General features: G+C 35.1%; 1 protein-coding gene across 1 annotated transcript in view; it reads left to right on the forward strand.

Annotated features, from left to right (window-relative positions):
• Positions 1–17,735, forward strand: part of LOC108365046 (uncharacterized) — an 81,267-nt gene that overhangs the window by 53,553 nt on the left and 9,979 nt on the right. Inside the window, exon 4 of the mRNA XM_017618969.1 lies at positions 15,767–15,819. Within this exon, the coding sequence (XP_017474458.1) occupies positions 15,767–15,819 (53 nt within the window). The remainder of the gene's footprint in view (positions 1–15,766; positions 15,820–17,735) is intronic.

Consider the following 17,735-nt stretch of genomic DNA (forward strand, 5'->3'; position numbering starts at 1 on the left):
TGTCAGCTCAAAAGAAGTAAAAAATTTACTCCAGACGAAAACACAAAAGCAGAAAACGTCACGGAAAGTCAAGCTTATTGCAGATATGTATGTACTAGTAACATGACCATTGGCATAGCGAGCCCTACAAAGAGAAAAAGAATTTCTCCAAAGATATGGTTTTTTTGCGAAAGCCGATCCCCGTTGCCTTAATTGCATGCTTTGGAAAACAGAACATTAATATTATTAAAGAGAATTAATTCGCATATAAATGTTGACATAAATGTGGATTACACACAAAAGGATTTCTAATATAATCCTGGGGTGTTCGATTATTCGTCTTTGCCAAAACCCGGTTTTCGAGTTATTCGAAAAATTGCATTCCGAAAATAACCGCTTCTCAGTGTTGAAACTAAAGAAAAGCCGGATAAACCGATTTTATTTCACATAGTTCTCATACCGAGAAAGTGCTGGTCATGAAGTCGTGACCAAAAATTACAATAAAACTAATAACAGCTTTTATTTAGAAAAGAGAAAAACAAAATATGTTAAAAGTGTTTTTAGATCAAAAGTAAAACAGTGAAAAATTCACGTTTGGTTTTATTTTAGTTTTCTTTAATTTGATTAATGCTCTTGCCATCGTAGCCGAGTGCTTAGATGTGCCCTCTGCCACTCGGGAGGCCCATGATCCGATTTCTGGTTCCAGCAACATCAAGAAAAGTTGTTTCAAATAGTATACTTCTGCCGTAAAAGAAAGCTTCTTTGGAGGTGGGTTAAAAGTGTAGATCTCTCCGTTTGTCTCACAGCATCAAGAAGGAGAACACGAATTGGAGGGGAAGCTCGGCCAAACAGATGGAAAACGTTAAGGCGCCAAACATTATTTATTGTAATCTAATATGTATAGTTTTCATCCCCAAATAATCTAGGATATAATTGTGTAACTATTTAGGGGTTTCCCTTAAACTGGAAAACGCCTTGAAAACTTCGAAAAAGCCGAAATTTTTATTTAGAGGTCAAGATATGTATGAAATGAAAAATAACTGTTCAATAAAAAATCCGGCTTATGCGATATTCGAAAAAAATCAAGATTAAAAAAAAAACTCCTATAGATATATAAAAAAAAATCCGCGTTAATCGCCCTATAATTACATTAGGGCGGTTCATCTAGTTTATAAATAACGAATAACAAAAAGTATTTTTAGTAGGTATGCATGTACATGTATAAAAAATACATTACATACTTAATTAAGCTAATATGCCTTTTTGATTTCGAATATTATAATGAGCACTAAAATATTGGACCACCCTATTGTGCATACCTGTAAAATATTTTAATGACACGTGATTATATAACTGTGGTATATACTTATACAGCTACATACATACATACATATGTATGTATGCCTGTTTATACAACGTAAATTTGATACCTTTGAGATTGAAATCTGAGCATATTTTTCATATGTTCATACATATGTACATACATATGCATTTTAATTTCGCTACAGGCGTGAAAGTTCTAATTAAAATTTTGACAGTTTTCAAAAACAAGTGCATATGTACTGTAGATTGACGTATGTACCTAGTATATATGAAAGTTATAGTTATTTAAATTTACGCTAAAGGAAAGTTTTTACGTAAAAGTAATTACACTTTTGAAATATGACACTTTTTCGTAATATACAAAGAATTCTTTTCAACTCTACATACATATATGTATATGTACATACATGCACATATTTGCACAGGTAATTATAATTCAATTTCAGAAGATTTTGTGAGTAATATCGCAGCAAACATTTAGATTTGAGCTGAACTTGAGGTTAAGTTAAGAACTAAGATATTTCTCAAATCTCCAACTTTGTTTCTCAACCCTACCTCAAGTGGATAATTATTGCGTTCTTAATAAAAAGGGCATTTTTCTTTTTATGAAACTATGACTACTTGTTATTGTTTAAAAGTTCATTTCTCTTTCACTTTTTATGTACCTACGCCTCGATTGATTTCTTTCGAATGCATATGCTTTACCAAGGCTGCCACTTGGCTGTTTGTGTAATATTAAAAGCAGTGCTGCCATGTTAAAGAAAAGTGTTTTTCTCAAGTTTATCAAGATGAGTTGGAGGCTGATGTTGGATATCTATTTGGGATCTTTGAATTTCTCCAAGGTTGGAGGATTATTTTTAGGTGTTTTTTTGGGAGTAGGAAACTTTTTCCACTAACCGCTCACAAACAACTAGTTTACTAACCGTTCATTTTCGATCGGCAATGATCGGGATCATACTGATAGAGATCTGTGGTTCACTTTATGATCCGCTCTGTTTGCTTTGTTTCACGGCTAATTTGGCAGTACGGTTTGGTAGCACTGACAAATGAATGTATACACAAACACTTCGGGGATTTTGCAAAGCCCAGTTACTTCACGCGGAAACGTCAGTTTTTTTAGTTATGTCTGCGTGCATGCAAACCTAAACTTGTTATGAATGGATCAGGGCTATCGCTTGCTCAACGATACATATCAAGTATATAATGTATTCTGGGTTCTTTTCTTGCATGACCAGTTCTGTCCTTTTTAAAGAAATTGTTTCGAGCCTCAGAAGGATTTTCCCCTAAACAACCCAGGGAAACAAGCAAAGCTTTTATAATTTGAGAAGAATGCACTAATATTTAGTGTCGAGGGGCTAATATACAGTACCACTCATAGTTATCAAAAAATATTTGAGCAGTTTCAATACAATATGCACGTAACCGTGCAGAATCAATCTCATCTCATCTCGTATGCAAGTGTGTTAAAAAATTTACAATCACGCCTGTGATCGATGCTAATAGATCTACACAATAAAACGCTCTCCTGCAAAGTTGTTGAGGATCAATGAATTTTATAAATACATATGTATTTAGAAAAATACTGTATGCAAACGTTTTCAATAAAACCATAAATTAAAACTGGACGCCTTTTAACACATCGGTCATCGGTTTTGTTTGCAAAAATTGCGAAAATCTATGCCAATCAGTAAAAAGTCATGTTTTCTAATATAATCTACTTGCTTGGTTATAATTAATTTTGGCCACGAAAATGGCTCAAAAAACCCATAGTGCAGTGTATTAAATAAATTTTGAAAAACTAAATTCCAGAAATCATTAACAAAAATATTTAATAAATTCTGCAAAACTATCGGTGAACGTTTTCCATCAATGTCAACCTTTGTTCTCACTTCTCACTCATTTCGACCTCTTCTGCACTTCCAATCGCTGGAAAAAAAAAAACTACAACACGCGCAGATGTACTCTCCCTACACCATTGCAAAAAAAAAAAAAAACGCTTTTAATATTTCAGTGTCACGAACAGCTGAAAAGAGTCCATCCATCGACTGATGGCTAACTGCCTGAGTGGTCACGAGATGCCGGCCGGCAAAACTATACAGAAAATCGAGGGTGGTTTCTTCTCGATTGACGCCGACGACCTTTGCGAGTAGAGTAGTCTCGCCTGATTTGGCGTTGTTGCCCTTCTTCAGTATACAACCGGCATTTTTTCAACGCACTAGCACCAGTTTTTTATTACGGCTGGTTATTGCATTCTCCTATTTATTTATTTTTGTGTTGTGTTGTTATTCATGTTATTGTATTTATTTATAAACGCACAAAAAACGTGACTTTTTTTGCAAACAAATTATGTGCAAAAAAATTGTGTTTTCATTCGTGGAAAAGTTAAACAAATTGTGAAAATAAACTAAAATCTTTGTGCTAGTGGAGTAAAATACTTAAATTATTTCAGCTACTCTTATTATGTATTGCATATCGCGTGTTCACCGCAAACCTTTGAAATATGCGACGTTTGGCTGTGGTGTGGTGAGTATTCTTTTCATAGTGTAGCAATAATTGAAGAACCTCTAAATTGATTGAAAAGACAGTTGAAGTGTTTCACAGCCCATACCAAGGCCTTTCTAACAAAACTGCTGTAAAAACAACAACACCCATGACAAATGCAATCAAATCATCATCAACGCTTTGTCGACTGTCGCTATCAGCCGCTGTTCTCCCCCACTGGTCCCTCACGACGCTTGACAACAACAAATACCTCATCGCATTCATTATTCATTTTCCCCAGTTTCAAGCAATCAGTCATTCGCAAACGTGAAATCTTCTACCAACAAGTGTACGTACATATGTAGTACATACAACGGTTTACACCGACAAAATTTCGTTTCTTTCCATTCATCTGCAGCTTTAACAATCCGCAGTTACCACCCAGTGATTTTAATGCTTAATGTTAATTAAATATTACGCATGTTCATATTTTCCTAAAATCTCTTCCTTAATTTTTCATACATAAAAACATAAGTAAATGTAAATCCGCTGAAGCTGAACGGCGACTATGTATACAACAAGAACAACAAATGCATAATAAAATTCAAGCCCTTCCGTTGCGGTATGAATCCAACGAACCAAGCAACCAACCACCTTAACACCCCCACAACACCCGAAAAACATTCGAAAAAAATCCACTCCGCCCCATGCTGCAACTGTAATCGCACGTGCACATGCCACATGCAAACGAATGCCGCCACCGCGCCGCACAGTGTCGCGATCCCATATAAGCTGGGGCCAAAAATAGTGAGCGTGATTCGATTTCGATACAGCCCTTCAAATATTGTAGAAAGAAGAAATCTTATATACGGTGCAAATTGGATAACTACCACGCCCTCTACGCTTGTGGGCGGAAAAATTTAAAGTGCTCCGTTTTTAATAAAATTTGGTGTTCAGCTTATTATCTCAGAAAGTCAAAATAATATAAAAGTTGTTAGATAACGGACTTGAGACACGCTCACCACTCATACAAGTGTTTGGGAAAAAGTGATAATACCCTCTTTTTTTGAATAATTTTCATATGCATCCTTATTCGGCAAAGAAATGTATACAATTTAATGGTGACTTTCTTTCTGATTCCCAAAATACCACAAACTAGTCGATAACAAACGTTTTTTTTTTTATTTAGATTAACTTAGTGCCAATAAGTCTGGGTCATATTGTTCTGACGAGATTTGTAACGTCCTTATTTCCGTTTTTTTTTTCAATTATTAGGTATTTCAGCGTCTTGCGTTCATGTTCTCAGTGTGGTGTACCTCTGTAGAAACTTCAGAAATAATTAATTGATGCGGATCAATTCTTCTTTAAATTCTCTTACCGCTAAATACCTTGGAATCCTTGCTTTGTGAATACCATTTTCCACAGAGCGTAAGATGATACACCTTCTCACTGATATCTGTTGGTCGTAGCATAAAGCTAGATACTGTTGAAATATAAGATGCAGATACATTTTCTTGAGGCGCAATATTTTCAACAAGCTCTTGGACGCTTACAGTCTAGAATATAAAAGTTTCATTTAAAATTAGTATTTAAGTTAATTTATAATTGCCGTACTGGTTATACTCATTTTTGATACCATATTCGGACCGACATCGAAAACATGTTGCTAAAACTGGTTTTCGACCTAGAAGTTGTGTTTTCGTCCATGTAAAATTTGTCAAACGATAACCAGTGTTCGCTGAAAGCTACTTGAAAACTGACGTTCCACTCATTCCAATCGGTATATGCACTACTTTTTTAGATATATTTGTTGAAGTGGAAGTCATATTTTATCATTATAATGTGCCGGTTCGGATTTATTGATGATTGGCTGGGCAAATTAAAATAAAAATTAAATAAAAAGGTTGTTAATGAAAAGAAAATGAAAGAAAAAGATTTTGGTTTTGTTTTCTTGTAGCAAAACTGTAAACAAAGGAGACAACTGTGAGTTTATCGAACCTTGTATTATTGAATCATAGTCTGTTATATATTTTTAGGGTCGCTGGACACGAATCATGTCGGATTTTACGTGACAGAAAAAATCCGAGGTGTTTTCTGAGGTTAGGAAAAAATCTAGACGTGGTGGAGCAAAACGGACTTCAGATTCGTATTCAGCGACACCAAAAACATATAACAGACTAGGTTTGGTCAAAGGAACCTTTAATCGATTTTTTTTTGTGGACACAAGATATCCTTGTGTTAATTATAAACTTATAACAAAATATGAAATGTAAATAATAAAAAAAAGTTAAAGAAGCAAACCAAATGCGAGAAGTCTTTTTTGCATATTTTGTTTGTGTTTAGTACATATTTTTGATTTTTTAGTAAACATTATATGCGCATAATTTCGATTTTTTAGTGCATAAAAATCCTGGCCCTAGTTATAACGTTATTTTTCTTAGCAATGAGAAAATATCATATTTCCTTCAAAACTCTTAACGCTACAAAGCTTTTACTTTGATAGTGTCATGCATATAAATTTAAGGAATTTTTTAAAATTATTTTTTTTTTTAACTTGTGAGGGTTTCAGCATTTAGTTTTCGCCATTGTTTGCTTAATTTTCGGACTTATATTTATTTTTTGGCGCACTCGTTACACTGTGCGCCGCCTTAACCGTCCCCTCCCCCACTGCTTGCCAAAGTCAGTCAAGCCAAGTTGGCGCTTCAACGGATTTGCCCGGTTTGTCACCCACACCCACTCATCAGCTCTACTCCTTGCTAACGTCGCTTGAGCCCTTTGCGCTTGGGGTTTGTCAAAACATGGCATTATGTTCGCACCAATGCAACATGTTGCTAGGATTTGTTTTGTTAATTCGTGCAACTGTTTGAAAATTGGCAACAGCAACCCTTACTCGAAAAGTATTCAAATTTGTTTTCGTTTTTTTTTTCTTTTGCCACATACCCTTCACATTTGGCATTTTGTTATTGTATTACTTTGCCATCAACATGCATCCCCTGTTGCTTTACTAGCGAACTGCCGGCTTGTGTATGCATAAGTACTTGCTTGAAGTCCATTTGAATACTCATCAAATTGATATTTATGCAGATACACACTCTACTCGCACTCCTCCATGCGTACACATGTGCCTACAAACATCAGCTAATCCTCCTTGGTCCAGGCGACTGACTCCGACTGACGACTGTCCACAGGATATGCTCAACTGGCACTTGTAATTTATTTTAATTTTTTCCCCCCTTTCATGCAGAGAGTAAGTAAGTGAATAGTCTTGTACTTCTGCCAAATACAAGTTATCGGTTATGATTTTGCCATTCCATCCAGCATAGGATGCATATACCATACATATGTAGCTCGCGTGATTCATTTATGCTAATTGTGGCAGCAGGCAGCCATGTCGGCAATGGTAACTACGCATACATATTTGGGTAATTTGAGTAAATGACAATGCGGAATTTCCCAAAACCTGCGCTTGTTTGTTCAACTGCCCCCGGTGTGATCCACAGCATTCAATTTAAGCAGGGAGGCAATATGTTGATGCAGTATAACTGGTCTGGTTGGTGGTTGGCATTTGGGGATGTCAAAATTTGGTTGTTTTTCTTGCTGCAGGCTATTTTTTAAGCTATTCAATTATGCATGGAAATATTTCTAATGATAAATTGTTGCGAAATACTTTGCATTATTCAACTTCGCAATTCAAATATTCAAATTAAGTCCTTTTAGCAAGGAGTTTCGTTACGTCTTCAAAGGATTCAAACTGGAAGTATGTGTGTAGATTGGACACTTCATTTACCTCCATTCAATTCGTGGGCAGACAAGTACTGTCGCTTTAATATTTTTATTGCAATCAGAGTTGCCACTTTGGTAAATTATAATTAAAATTGGTAAAAACAATTTGGTTTGGTTTTGTTTGAAAAACAAATTTAACTTTTCGTTTCCGCTTTATTTTTCTTAGTTATCTTTATGTTATAAATTTATTTCCAGAAGTGTAGTCTATTTTATTGGATTAATTTTCGATCGCTTAAATGCACACTTTTATAAATATGCAAGTATGTACATATGTATATCGATAAAAGACGAAAATGTCGTGTTCCATTAAAAACCCCTTTTACAAGGAATCTTGAGGAGCTTTTGATTGCCTAAGTATTTTAAATGATTTTTTAAATAAAAACAAAAAAATGTAAAGGAATTTAGTTACACATTACGGTTGTTGTCAAAAAAAAATTAAATAATCAACATCTGTATTTATAAATGACAATTGTTAAATGAAAAGAAAACCACAAACGACCGGCGGCAAAAAAATAAATAAAAAATCAACTGGAATTTTTAGCTGCACATTATTAATTATACTGAAATACAAGAAATGTTTTAAAAACTCAGAGTAAAAAGCTCGAAATTTAGGCGAAAATTTTTGGAGTTATTCTAAATGTTGCATATAGCTTAAATCATTGAGTTCTATGGATTTGGTTAAAGCGCAACCAATATTCTTATACAAACAAAAATAGCAAAAAAAATTGTACTTGAAAACATTAATCTTTGATGCGAAAATGCGAAATGCAAAAATTAGGGTTTGTTTGAAGGAACCTGAGAAGATGCAATTAATGTGATCTCAAATATCATATCATCAAAAATTAAAATTTTTATTGAAATAGAACAAAACTATAGTTTATATTAAAATAACTTAAAAAAAGTTATTGGTAGATATTTTTCGGAATCAGTAATTTTTTTTGAAGTGGACGGTAAGTATTTATTTTACATCAACGGCAACCCCAGTTGCAATAGTATATTTTTGAGCGTACCTTTATTCAATCCGAGGATTGGAATATGGCATGTAAGGAAAACTATTCATATTGAAAATTTACTGCACTTACCATATGTATATGCACTGAGAAAAAAATCGACCAAAAATTGGTTAATATGGCCAAATTCAAACTTGAAAAGGAATCAATGAGATGTTTGTTTAATATTAACAATGCCGTGGCTAACATTTTTAACAATGATTTGGTAATATTAACCACACTTTTGTTTACGTTAAACAATTTTTTGGTTGCCGATTTTTTCGTTTGAATGCGCCTATGTTCTGCACTTAACAGATGCTTTTTCATAATTCGGAGATACAAAACAAAAATTTTAACACGTTGCCTTCAAAGGGATTTGAATCCGCACCTTCATAAAGTTAGGAAATAACAGCATTAGCATTTGGCATTATCGTGAAGTGAATTTAAAAGTAAAAAATTTACACCTAACTATATGAGATGTGAAAGCGTTATTTTTATTACTTCACAGTAACTTGGAACGAGAATTGACCCGATGCACACTCAGCCAAAGCCGTTCTATAAATTTACCCAGAAATGTTGAACATGAATACATTTTCTTCGTCGTTTGATCGCGTTCTGCACTTCACAGGTGCTTTTTCTGAAAGAAGAAAAACAAAAAACAAAAAAAACAAAAAAACATTACATTTCGCCTCTGACGGCATTCGAATCCGAACCTGCTGGAAGCCAAAAAAAAACAAGTAAGAAAGTCTAAGTTCGGGCGGAGCCGAACATTAAATACCCGGCGCAAGTATTAAATATATGTTTTCCACCTTTGCGAAAGCTACCGCTACATGATAAGCCGGGGTGTATAAATTTTAAGTAAATTAGCGTCCTTAAATTTGGAAATATTGAAATTTCAAGCATTTCTGAAATTTACCGTTATATGAAAAGCGGGCGTAATTTTAGTCCGATTTCAATTATTTTCAACGGTTTGATTTTATGTGGCAAACACAATAACCATACCGAGTTTGGTACAAATTGGTAGAACCGTTACCGAGATACATATATGTGATCATAAGTGGGCGGTGCCACGCCCATTTTCCAAAATTTTATCATAAACATATTTTTTGATAAGAATTGTTACAACCATCAATTTTGAAAAATTTAGCTTTAATATTTACTGATTTATCGAAGATTTCGTATTTTTCTAAATTACCGTTATATGGGATGTGGGCGTGGTTATTTGCCGATTTTAAAAATTTGATATGCTGTACTAGGACCAACAACTGTGCCAAGTTTGGAAGAAATTGGTGCAGCGGTTACCAAGATATACACATGTAACCATAAGTGGGCGTGGCTACGCCCATTTGCCAAAATGTTTTAATATTCTTATTTTTCGTCTAAAACTCATTGTAAATATCAATTTTGAGTGAATTATCTTATTACTAAAATATCGCACTTTTCGTATATCTGAAAATTACCGTTATATGGGAGGTAGGCGTGGTTATTGTCCGATTTCGCCCATTTTCAATACCGTCCGTCCTACGCCCAAAAGAAGTCCACGTACCAAGTTTCGTTAAGATATCTCAATTTTTACTCGAGTTATCGTCTGCACAGACGGACGGACGGACGGACAGACAGTCCCGCTTAATCGATTTCTCTTTTCATTCTGATCATTTATGTATACATTTGTCTATATCTATCTCGATTCGTTTTGCCTGTGCACAAGTGCGCTCGGGTATAAAAAGTAAGCATCTCTGCACCTTTAGCTTCAACCAGACATACAAATGTGTTTTCCAATGTTCAACTTGAATCACATTTCTTACAACCGGTTTATTTACCATGAAAAAATCAAACACTAACTTGGTTGAAAAACCCATTGTGACTCAGTGGCTCAGTGTGGGGAGGTTTTTTAGGAGGATTTTGTTGCCAGTCTCGAGTCCTGCAAAATTACTTTAGCCTTAAATAGACTTAATTATTACACTCGGCTTTAGTATTTCACTTGCTAAGACGTTCAGGCAAAAAAGGTCTTAGCCCTACAGCAGATGGCACAACGCAGACACCGATTTTTCTTCAAAGAACGGAATTTACTTCCAAAAGCCTTTTTTTCTGGCAACACGAATCCGATAGCATGATATTTCAGGCTACATCTTTTATGAAGACAGTTCTATAATTCGTGGCTTGTGCAAAAAGTTATATTGATAACTTAGTAAAATATCTGAAAAAACGCGAAAATTATGCCTTTTTCCTAAAAAAATTTTAAAACGCAAAACCTGCAATGAAATTTGAGAAAAGCATGGTGAGAATGCTGTAAGTGAGCGTCAGACCCAGGAGATATTTGCGAGCAAGCTATCGGAAGATAGCGAAGGCACTAAGCAGGAACCACATGGCAGTGCGGAATCATCTAACAAGAGCTGGCTGCTCAAAGAAGGTTGATGTTTGGGTGGGCGCGACATGAATTAACGCATTTGAATGCGAGAATAAGCAACGCAGGCGATCATGGACCCACCACATACGACTTCAAAGCCTGAATTGGCGGTAGGCGGTGTTTAGTGGGATTGGGAAGGAACTGTAGATTATGACCTACTGCATCTCCTACACACATTTTTCCGTAACTATAATGTTCAGGTCGTCTGATTAAGTTGTCGCCTACCACAAGAGAACAAAGCAAAGAAGAAAATGATTTTGCTGTTGTTGTCCAAAGGTGGTGTGATTTAGCACTCAAGAACCACAGCATCGATCCAAACAGCAGTAGAACGGTGTCTTTGTCTTATAGACTAGTACGCGATTTGGTAGTACGTAAGACAAATACCTTCCCTCAATAACTAGCCCTAAAAACAGATCAGAAAATCAATGTACCCTCAATACAAACTTATTTGCACTAGTGCTGGAAAAATACCATCGCCATGAGAAGCTTTGTAAGTGCGAAATACTACACTGCCAACCGTAGCTTGCCCCTGTCCAAAATGGAGCCAGACCTGATATTATTTTTCACTCTTGGAAACTAGGAGGCATCCGATCTTGTTCTTCCAAAGAGCCTATGAAATCCACTTTGAGCAAGTATTTCAAAACCTCCCTGGTGTTGATGGCAAGGATGCCGTCGACGAAAAAAGTACTTTTGAAGCTCTAAAATTTCCTATAATTCGTATTCATACCTGCTTACAATTCTAAGAGTATACAAATTGCACTCAATATACCCCCTTTAGAAGTATCAGCAAAAACTTACTGGCGCCGCACAGTAGCTGCAGTTGACCTCCAGCCTTCCTGACAGACTGCCATGTCATGTCAAAGAAACATGTCATTTGCTTAGCTACTGTCTTATGTAATCTCATGGCTGCACCCACACCAATTGCGCGGCGCCAGTAATGCTGCCCCAACCACTGTGCGCTGGCTGGCGCCAATCACTTCGCCAATAATAAATACAACAATAACAACAGTTGCCTTAAAGGCAAAAATAAAAACAAAAGCAAATAGTTTTACATACATTGAGAATAACAATGTGATAAAATATATGTAGCGAAGAGCTGAGTGTTTAACTCATTTGTGAAACTCTGAAGTCAAAACACTTGGAGCAATTGACGGCAGTCAGTCTAGGGAATCGAAGAAGACTTTTACGACAACAATTTTTGATGGGTTTCCTTTGCTGAGGCCACTTATGATTTTGCTGTTGCTTTCTTATTGTTCTCTTTCCTTTCTTTTACTTTTTTGATTCCAGATGTTCAGTGCGTGTAGGGTAGTGATGTGCTGATTATTTCAATACTCGAATCAGTTTTACCATTAGGCTTTACTACAAATTTCATAGCTCATAATTTTTTTACATATTTATTTTTACAAAATTCAGTAGTTTTTTCAAGGCGGGATGTGTTTCCCGTAATTGTGCGTCGCGCCCATTATACTTGCTTCACTCAAATACACATTGTTCGTCTATGGGGAAAACATCATCTTATTTGAACTTTTTATATTTTTAGAGTAGACGATATCCTATAAAATAACAATGAAGTAAATATTTTCGGGTTTCCGAAATATTTTTGAAGTAGGTATATTGGGCACCGAATATTGGGTGTCGACAAATTAAGCACATCACTAGTGTAGGCTATTTGTATTAAAGTGAATGTGTATCGTCATATATTTTCTTCCATTGTAATAGTTTGCTTCCGCTTGATTAAGCACACTTACTCACTTACATGCATAAATACATATTAATAACATTACGCATTATTCGAACGCTTGACAACGTATTACATACATTGAATAAATATGCCCACCACTAGATGTGATAAGAATGCATATTCCTACAAATGTACATTACGGTGGTCCAAAATTTTTTCCAACCACCCTTAGAAATGAAGACTATTGAAAACAAGGAGACCTCCATTTTAGTTTTTGAAATCGGCTAATATTTAACCGTGCAGCCGGGGCTTTGAAGTCGTCCATATATTTTCCATGGGGAAAATTTTTTTTTCGTATAATTGCTATAAGGGCGTTTTGAAAAGTTTTTTGAGATAGGGCGTTTTCGAACTGGCTGCCGAGATAGTTTGATCTTGCACTCAGCAGTCGATTTGTTCAAAATGAATTTTACGCCAACGCTAAATTTTATTAATTGCGGTCAACCCCTGGCATACGTCGGATTCAGATCCCTCGTAATTATTTCTAGTTTCCAAATTGCGAATTGGCTCGAGGAAAAGGCATTTGGCTGCAACCTAGAAATACCTTCTTTTTATTTCCGAGTGCACTTGAGCACAAGGTCATATATGTATTGCTCGGAATGAATTACTGAACCTGTATGATGTTGCATGATGAACAAGAGACCTTAAAAAAAATCAATGTCGCGAGGGATTTGCTGTGTGCATGGATTGAAGGAAGAGTAATTTTAAGCACTTGAGGTGGAAGTACAAAATCCCGTCAGAATGAATACTTGTACATCAATACCGGAAAAGTATGCGAAGGAAGTGGCTTACGTAACGTAGAGATACATACGCCACAATGAAAGTGTTGCGTTTGCGAACAAAAATCAGCTGTTCTTGATGGCCGCGTACTTGCGGTGCACACAAGTCCCTTTTTCAGATACATTAGCAGTACATTCACACTTTTTTACTAATATATTCACAATTCTCTCATTGTCTTCGTCCCTGTCTTTGACAGTTTATTGTCTGGACGCCTTCCTAACTCAAACAATGTGACAACTAATATATACATATTCTCCATCATATTGTCTTGTGCAAACGCTGGGTTATACAACGTCAGCATTCCCGGATTTACTTTCATCAAAAGTTAAGAGTTGGCCAATGTTTGCAGAATTTAAAAAATTTTGCTCTTTTAGTTCTCAAGGACGAACAGGTATTGCAAATGTCCTTTTAATTTATTTTATTTTTCTTAGCTAATAATGTTGGAAGGGTGAAATTCGCGGATCTGGCCCTGTGTATATTATATGCTAACATACAATTTTTTCAAGAATACTTATTGCAAGTTTTCAAGCATATTCAATAATTAATTTGTAAAAGAACTTTTTCGGTTCCAATCCTTTTGCACCAAAAAATTTAAACTTTTTAATTTCATATAATTTTCTCTTTTATATAATAATGTGGCTATTCTCCATTGCACTGAGTTTTTTTAATAATTTTTATAACTTATCATATCTTTAAAATATCAAAGTCCTTTTGAAAACATACTGGCGTCAGAGAGTAAAACTGAAAAACGTAGTTTCACTAGTTTCGGCACCTAGTTTCGCGAGTATATTATTTTTTTTTTTGTGTGAAAAATTTACTGTCACACGGTATTACAGTTGATAAAATTGTTTTCCGAATCTTTCAACATGTAAAATTGCTCTATTAAAGAAAGAATACAATATGAGACTTTTGGGACTGTTTCAATTGAACTAGCAAGTCAATGTCAGGATTGAACGAAGATGATTTTAATCTTATGCTTTTCTTATCTTCTCTGATGGTTTATTCAATTGCTTCTAATAGTTTTAATATCGATTCGCGACCCACCTGTAAGCCTTCCGCGACCCAATAGTGAGTAGCGACCAACGGTTTAGAAACTATGTCCTACAAAGTTTCAATTGCCCCCCACTGCATACCTTTTGCGATAGTTCCGAGCCATTTATAAAATTGGACATATGAGTGCTAGTTTGTGCTGCCTCTCTTATTCTATAGTTCTGAAATATTTAGATCTAAATTCGTCACCTTAGATATATGTAGATTTCGAATGAAAAGTTTTTTTATTCCTTGAGACTTATCACATTTTTTGTCACTATTTTGTACCAATCAAATTTGCGTATCACCGAATGGAAACGATTGGAAATAAAATAGGTAGTTCGATCCGTTAGAAAACGGTGTATTTTTAATTGTTCTTGCTTCTTGCATTAAAATACATTTTTTGTAAAGTGGACTTATCAGCTTCTCACTGTGAGTTAGCGACATGTTGGCGATCTAGTAGCTAACGGACTGGTTCATTTTTGGCGATACAGAACTATTACTGAACGACTAATTTGATTCCCTCGTTGGTGTTTCCACTGCAGGGACTTTACAAAGAGCTTTTGGCACCACGACTATTCATTAATGCAATGCGTTGGCTCAGCAATAAATTGGTGATTTCTTTCATTCCTTTATTAAATTAATTTTATTTGTTTTAGAAATGTTTATCGCCACATTTATTATGCGTACGAATATGTAATTTCCTTTTTATTATATGTCCATATCTATTCGGTGTGAGTGTGCTTACATGTACCTATAAGTATGCGTGCGCATGTGGCACAGCATTAATGAATCGTACCGAATGAAGTGTTGATGGGCGCTTTTTTATTAAAAATATATGTACATAGACATGGTAGTGATTGATATTGTGGTAATATTCGTAATCCACAACCGAATTCTTTTATTCTAAAATGAAACAAAGNGTTCTTTATTCTTTTGTTGCTATTCTTGCTTTTATGCGCTCGTAAAAGTCAATCAAAAATATGTTTTCATAGAATCTTACAATTTAAAAATGCATTCTTTCATAAACAAGTGTGTACTTTTGAGTATGTAAATATGTGTTAGCATTATAATTATATACGTACATACATATGTACATATGTCTGTACACTTGTATAAAACTATAAAAAAAGCATTATAATCCACCAATTGAAGTGTCACCTTTTATGATTATTTGTAATATTTCGATTAAGAAATCTAAAAGTCTTCGAACAATTAAATTTTAAATTCATGGCGTTCTTTCTTTACTCATTTCAGAGTCATTGCGTGTCGCCGACTTTCGAGAAGGAGCTTCGTGAACAATTGGATAAGTAAGTTTTTTAAATGTAATGTCCGTAGATATTTGGTGCTAAACATAGTCTTAAAGTATTTTTTGTTAAAAAAACAAACAAGCCTTATTCCTTTTGAATCTTAATAAAAGCTTAACAAATTAGATACAATTTTTGAAAACTACGAACGCAGATAAATTTTTTCCCTTCATTTTATTTTTAATATAAAAATAAAAAAATCCAGTTTAAAATCGAATAGTTTTAATATAAGATACAATTTATCGTTTATAAGATACGAATTATCGGAAAGGTTAGGGTATTTTTTTCAAAAGCATTAACCCACTAAACCAAGTGCTATCCCAAATGAGGAGATCGAAGATTTCACCTCCGATATCTCCCCCAAAGTATTGAAGATGCGTGATCCCAAATGCTTCGACTGTAGGCGCGGGCAGGGACTCAGAAATTGCTAAATTGATTCCTCCTCATCCTCATCACGGAGTTTTGGAGTAATAGCACAGTGAGTCGTGATGACGCAGAGCCCTTACTGCGGATTTATTAAGTTTCATAATAGGCGCCATAGACGGTGCGTCTGACTCGCGAGTCATTTGTGTACGTGTTGACTCGCCTTTCGACTACACACAGTTGAGTCGTTTAGAGTCAGGTCGGTGTAACTAACACATATTTAGTCAGATGCACCGTGTATGCTGCCTATAAGTTCCCTGTCTTCTTTCTACTAAGCCACGTCCTTAACAATCTTGAGTTCTCACAGTCTCTCCACTTGGCCACAAGTTATTAGTAACGGCTATGATGAATCCGTCGATTTTTCTAACGTGATTACTAGGGTAACCAAAAATATGCCGTAAAAACATGGTTTTAGGCGCTTAAAATATGCGCGATAAAATAAGAAATATGCATAAATATGCACGAATAATATCCAAAACATGATTAGAATATGTATTAAAAAAAATAAACAGCTCAATTTTTCTTGGGTAGAAATCATTTGCATTTTATTCAGAAAAGTGCAATAACACTGGTAAAAGTAAAATATTCCACATTCAGAACATATTCGCTTACATAAGTATAGAATTAAAAGTGCAAATTTAACTTAAATAAATATTTTTGTTACAATAAAGAACGAAATATTTGGAGAACAATTTATCAGCCGACACGTTTTTGCTACACTTTTTGCAATTCAGAGTTGGAATTCATTTACATACATACTGGTTTAAGTTCGAGGATTTAAGAGCTTTATGCTTCAGCATCTGAGAAGCAGCACTGTCTAATCTATACATATAATAAAGTAACAGGCCGAAGCCAAATCAACAATTTTTAGAATTTTTGTCTGTCTGTATGTTTGTACGCGCATCACTTGGAAACTAGTTAATACATGAAATCGAATACAGTTTTCACCTATGTATGTATTGCTTGAGGTGTAACTTAATAAACAGAAGAAACAAAAATCGATAGTTGCCACCTGTTAGAAAATTGCAGTTGCGAAATATGTCGAAATATGCTGTAACATATATGGCTAAAAACTTTATTTTTTACAATTAGAATTACTAAACAGCATCTGGCCATCTCATCCTTCAACTCGCTCTCTCTAACGACGAAGAACATTGATATGGCTGAGTGACGCCAAAGTGGCCCGACATTTCCCCATCACCCCCAATTTCAGTGTTTTAGATTTCTCTTGCTACCAAGGTTGTAAGTTGTGAAACAAGCAAAGCTTTGCTAAGCCCGAGGTCGCTTTGGGTTAAATTATTTGACCCGCACTTTGCTTAATATGTTCCTTCAAAATTTTTAGCTGGCAAAAACCTTTCTCATAGCCATTCCATAAACTGTAAGAATTTTTTATCAGATCAATTCTCAGATGCCTGCCGAGTTTAATGATTGTTTTGGATCTCTCAGCTGATATTTCCAGAATGAAGGTTTGGGCCGTAATTTGAAGTCTCATTTTT

The sequence above is a fragment of the Rhagoletis zephyria genome, unplaced genomic scaffold (genome assembly GCF_001687245.7).
Source record: "Rhagoletis zephyria isolate East Lansing unplaced genomic scaffold, Rhagoletis_zephyria_1.1 Rzeph_scaffold_01755, whole genome shotgun sequence".
Classification (NCBI taxonomy): domain Eukaryota; kingdom Metazoa; phylum Arthropoda; class Insecta; order Diptera; family Tephritidae; genus Rhagoletis; species Rhagoletis zephyria.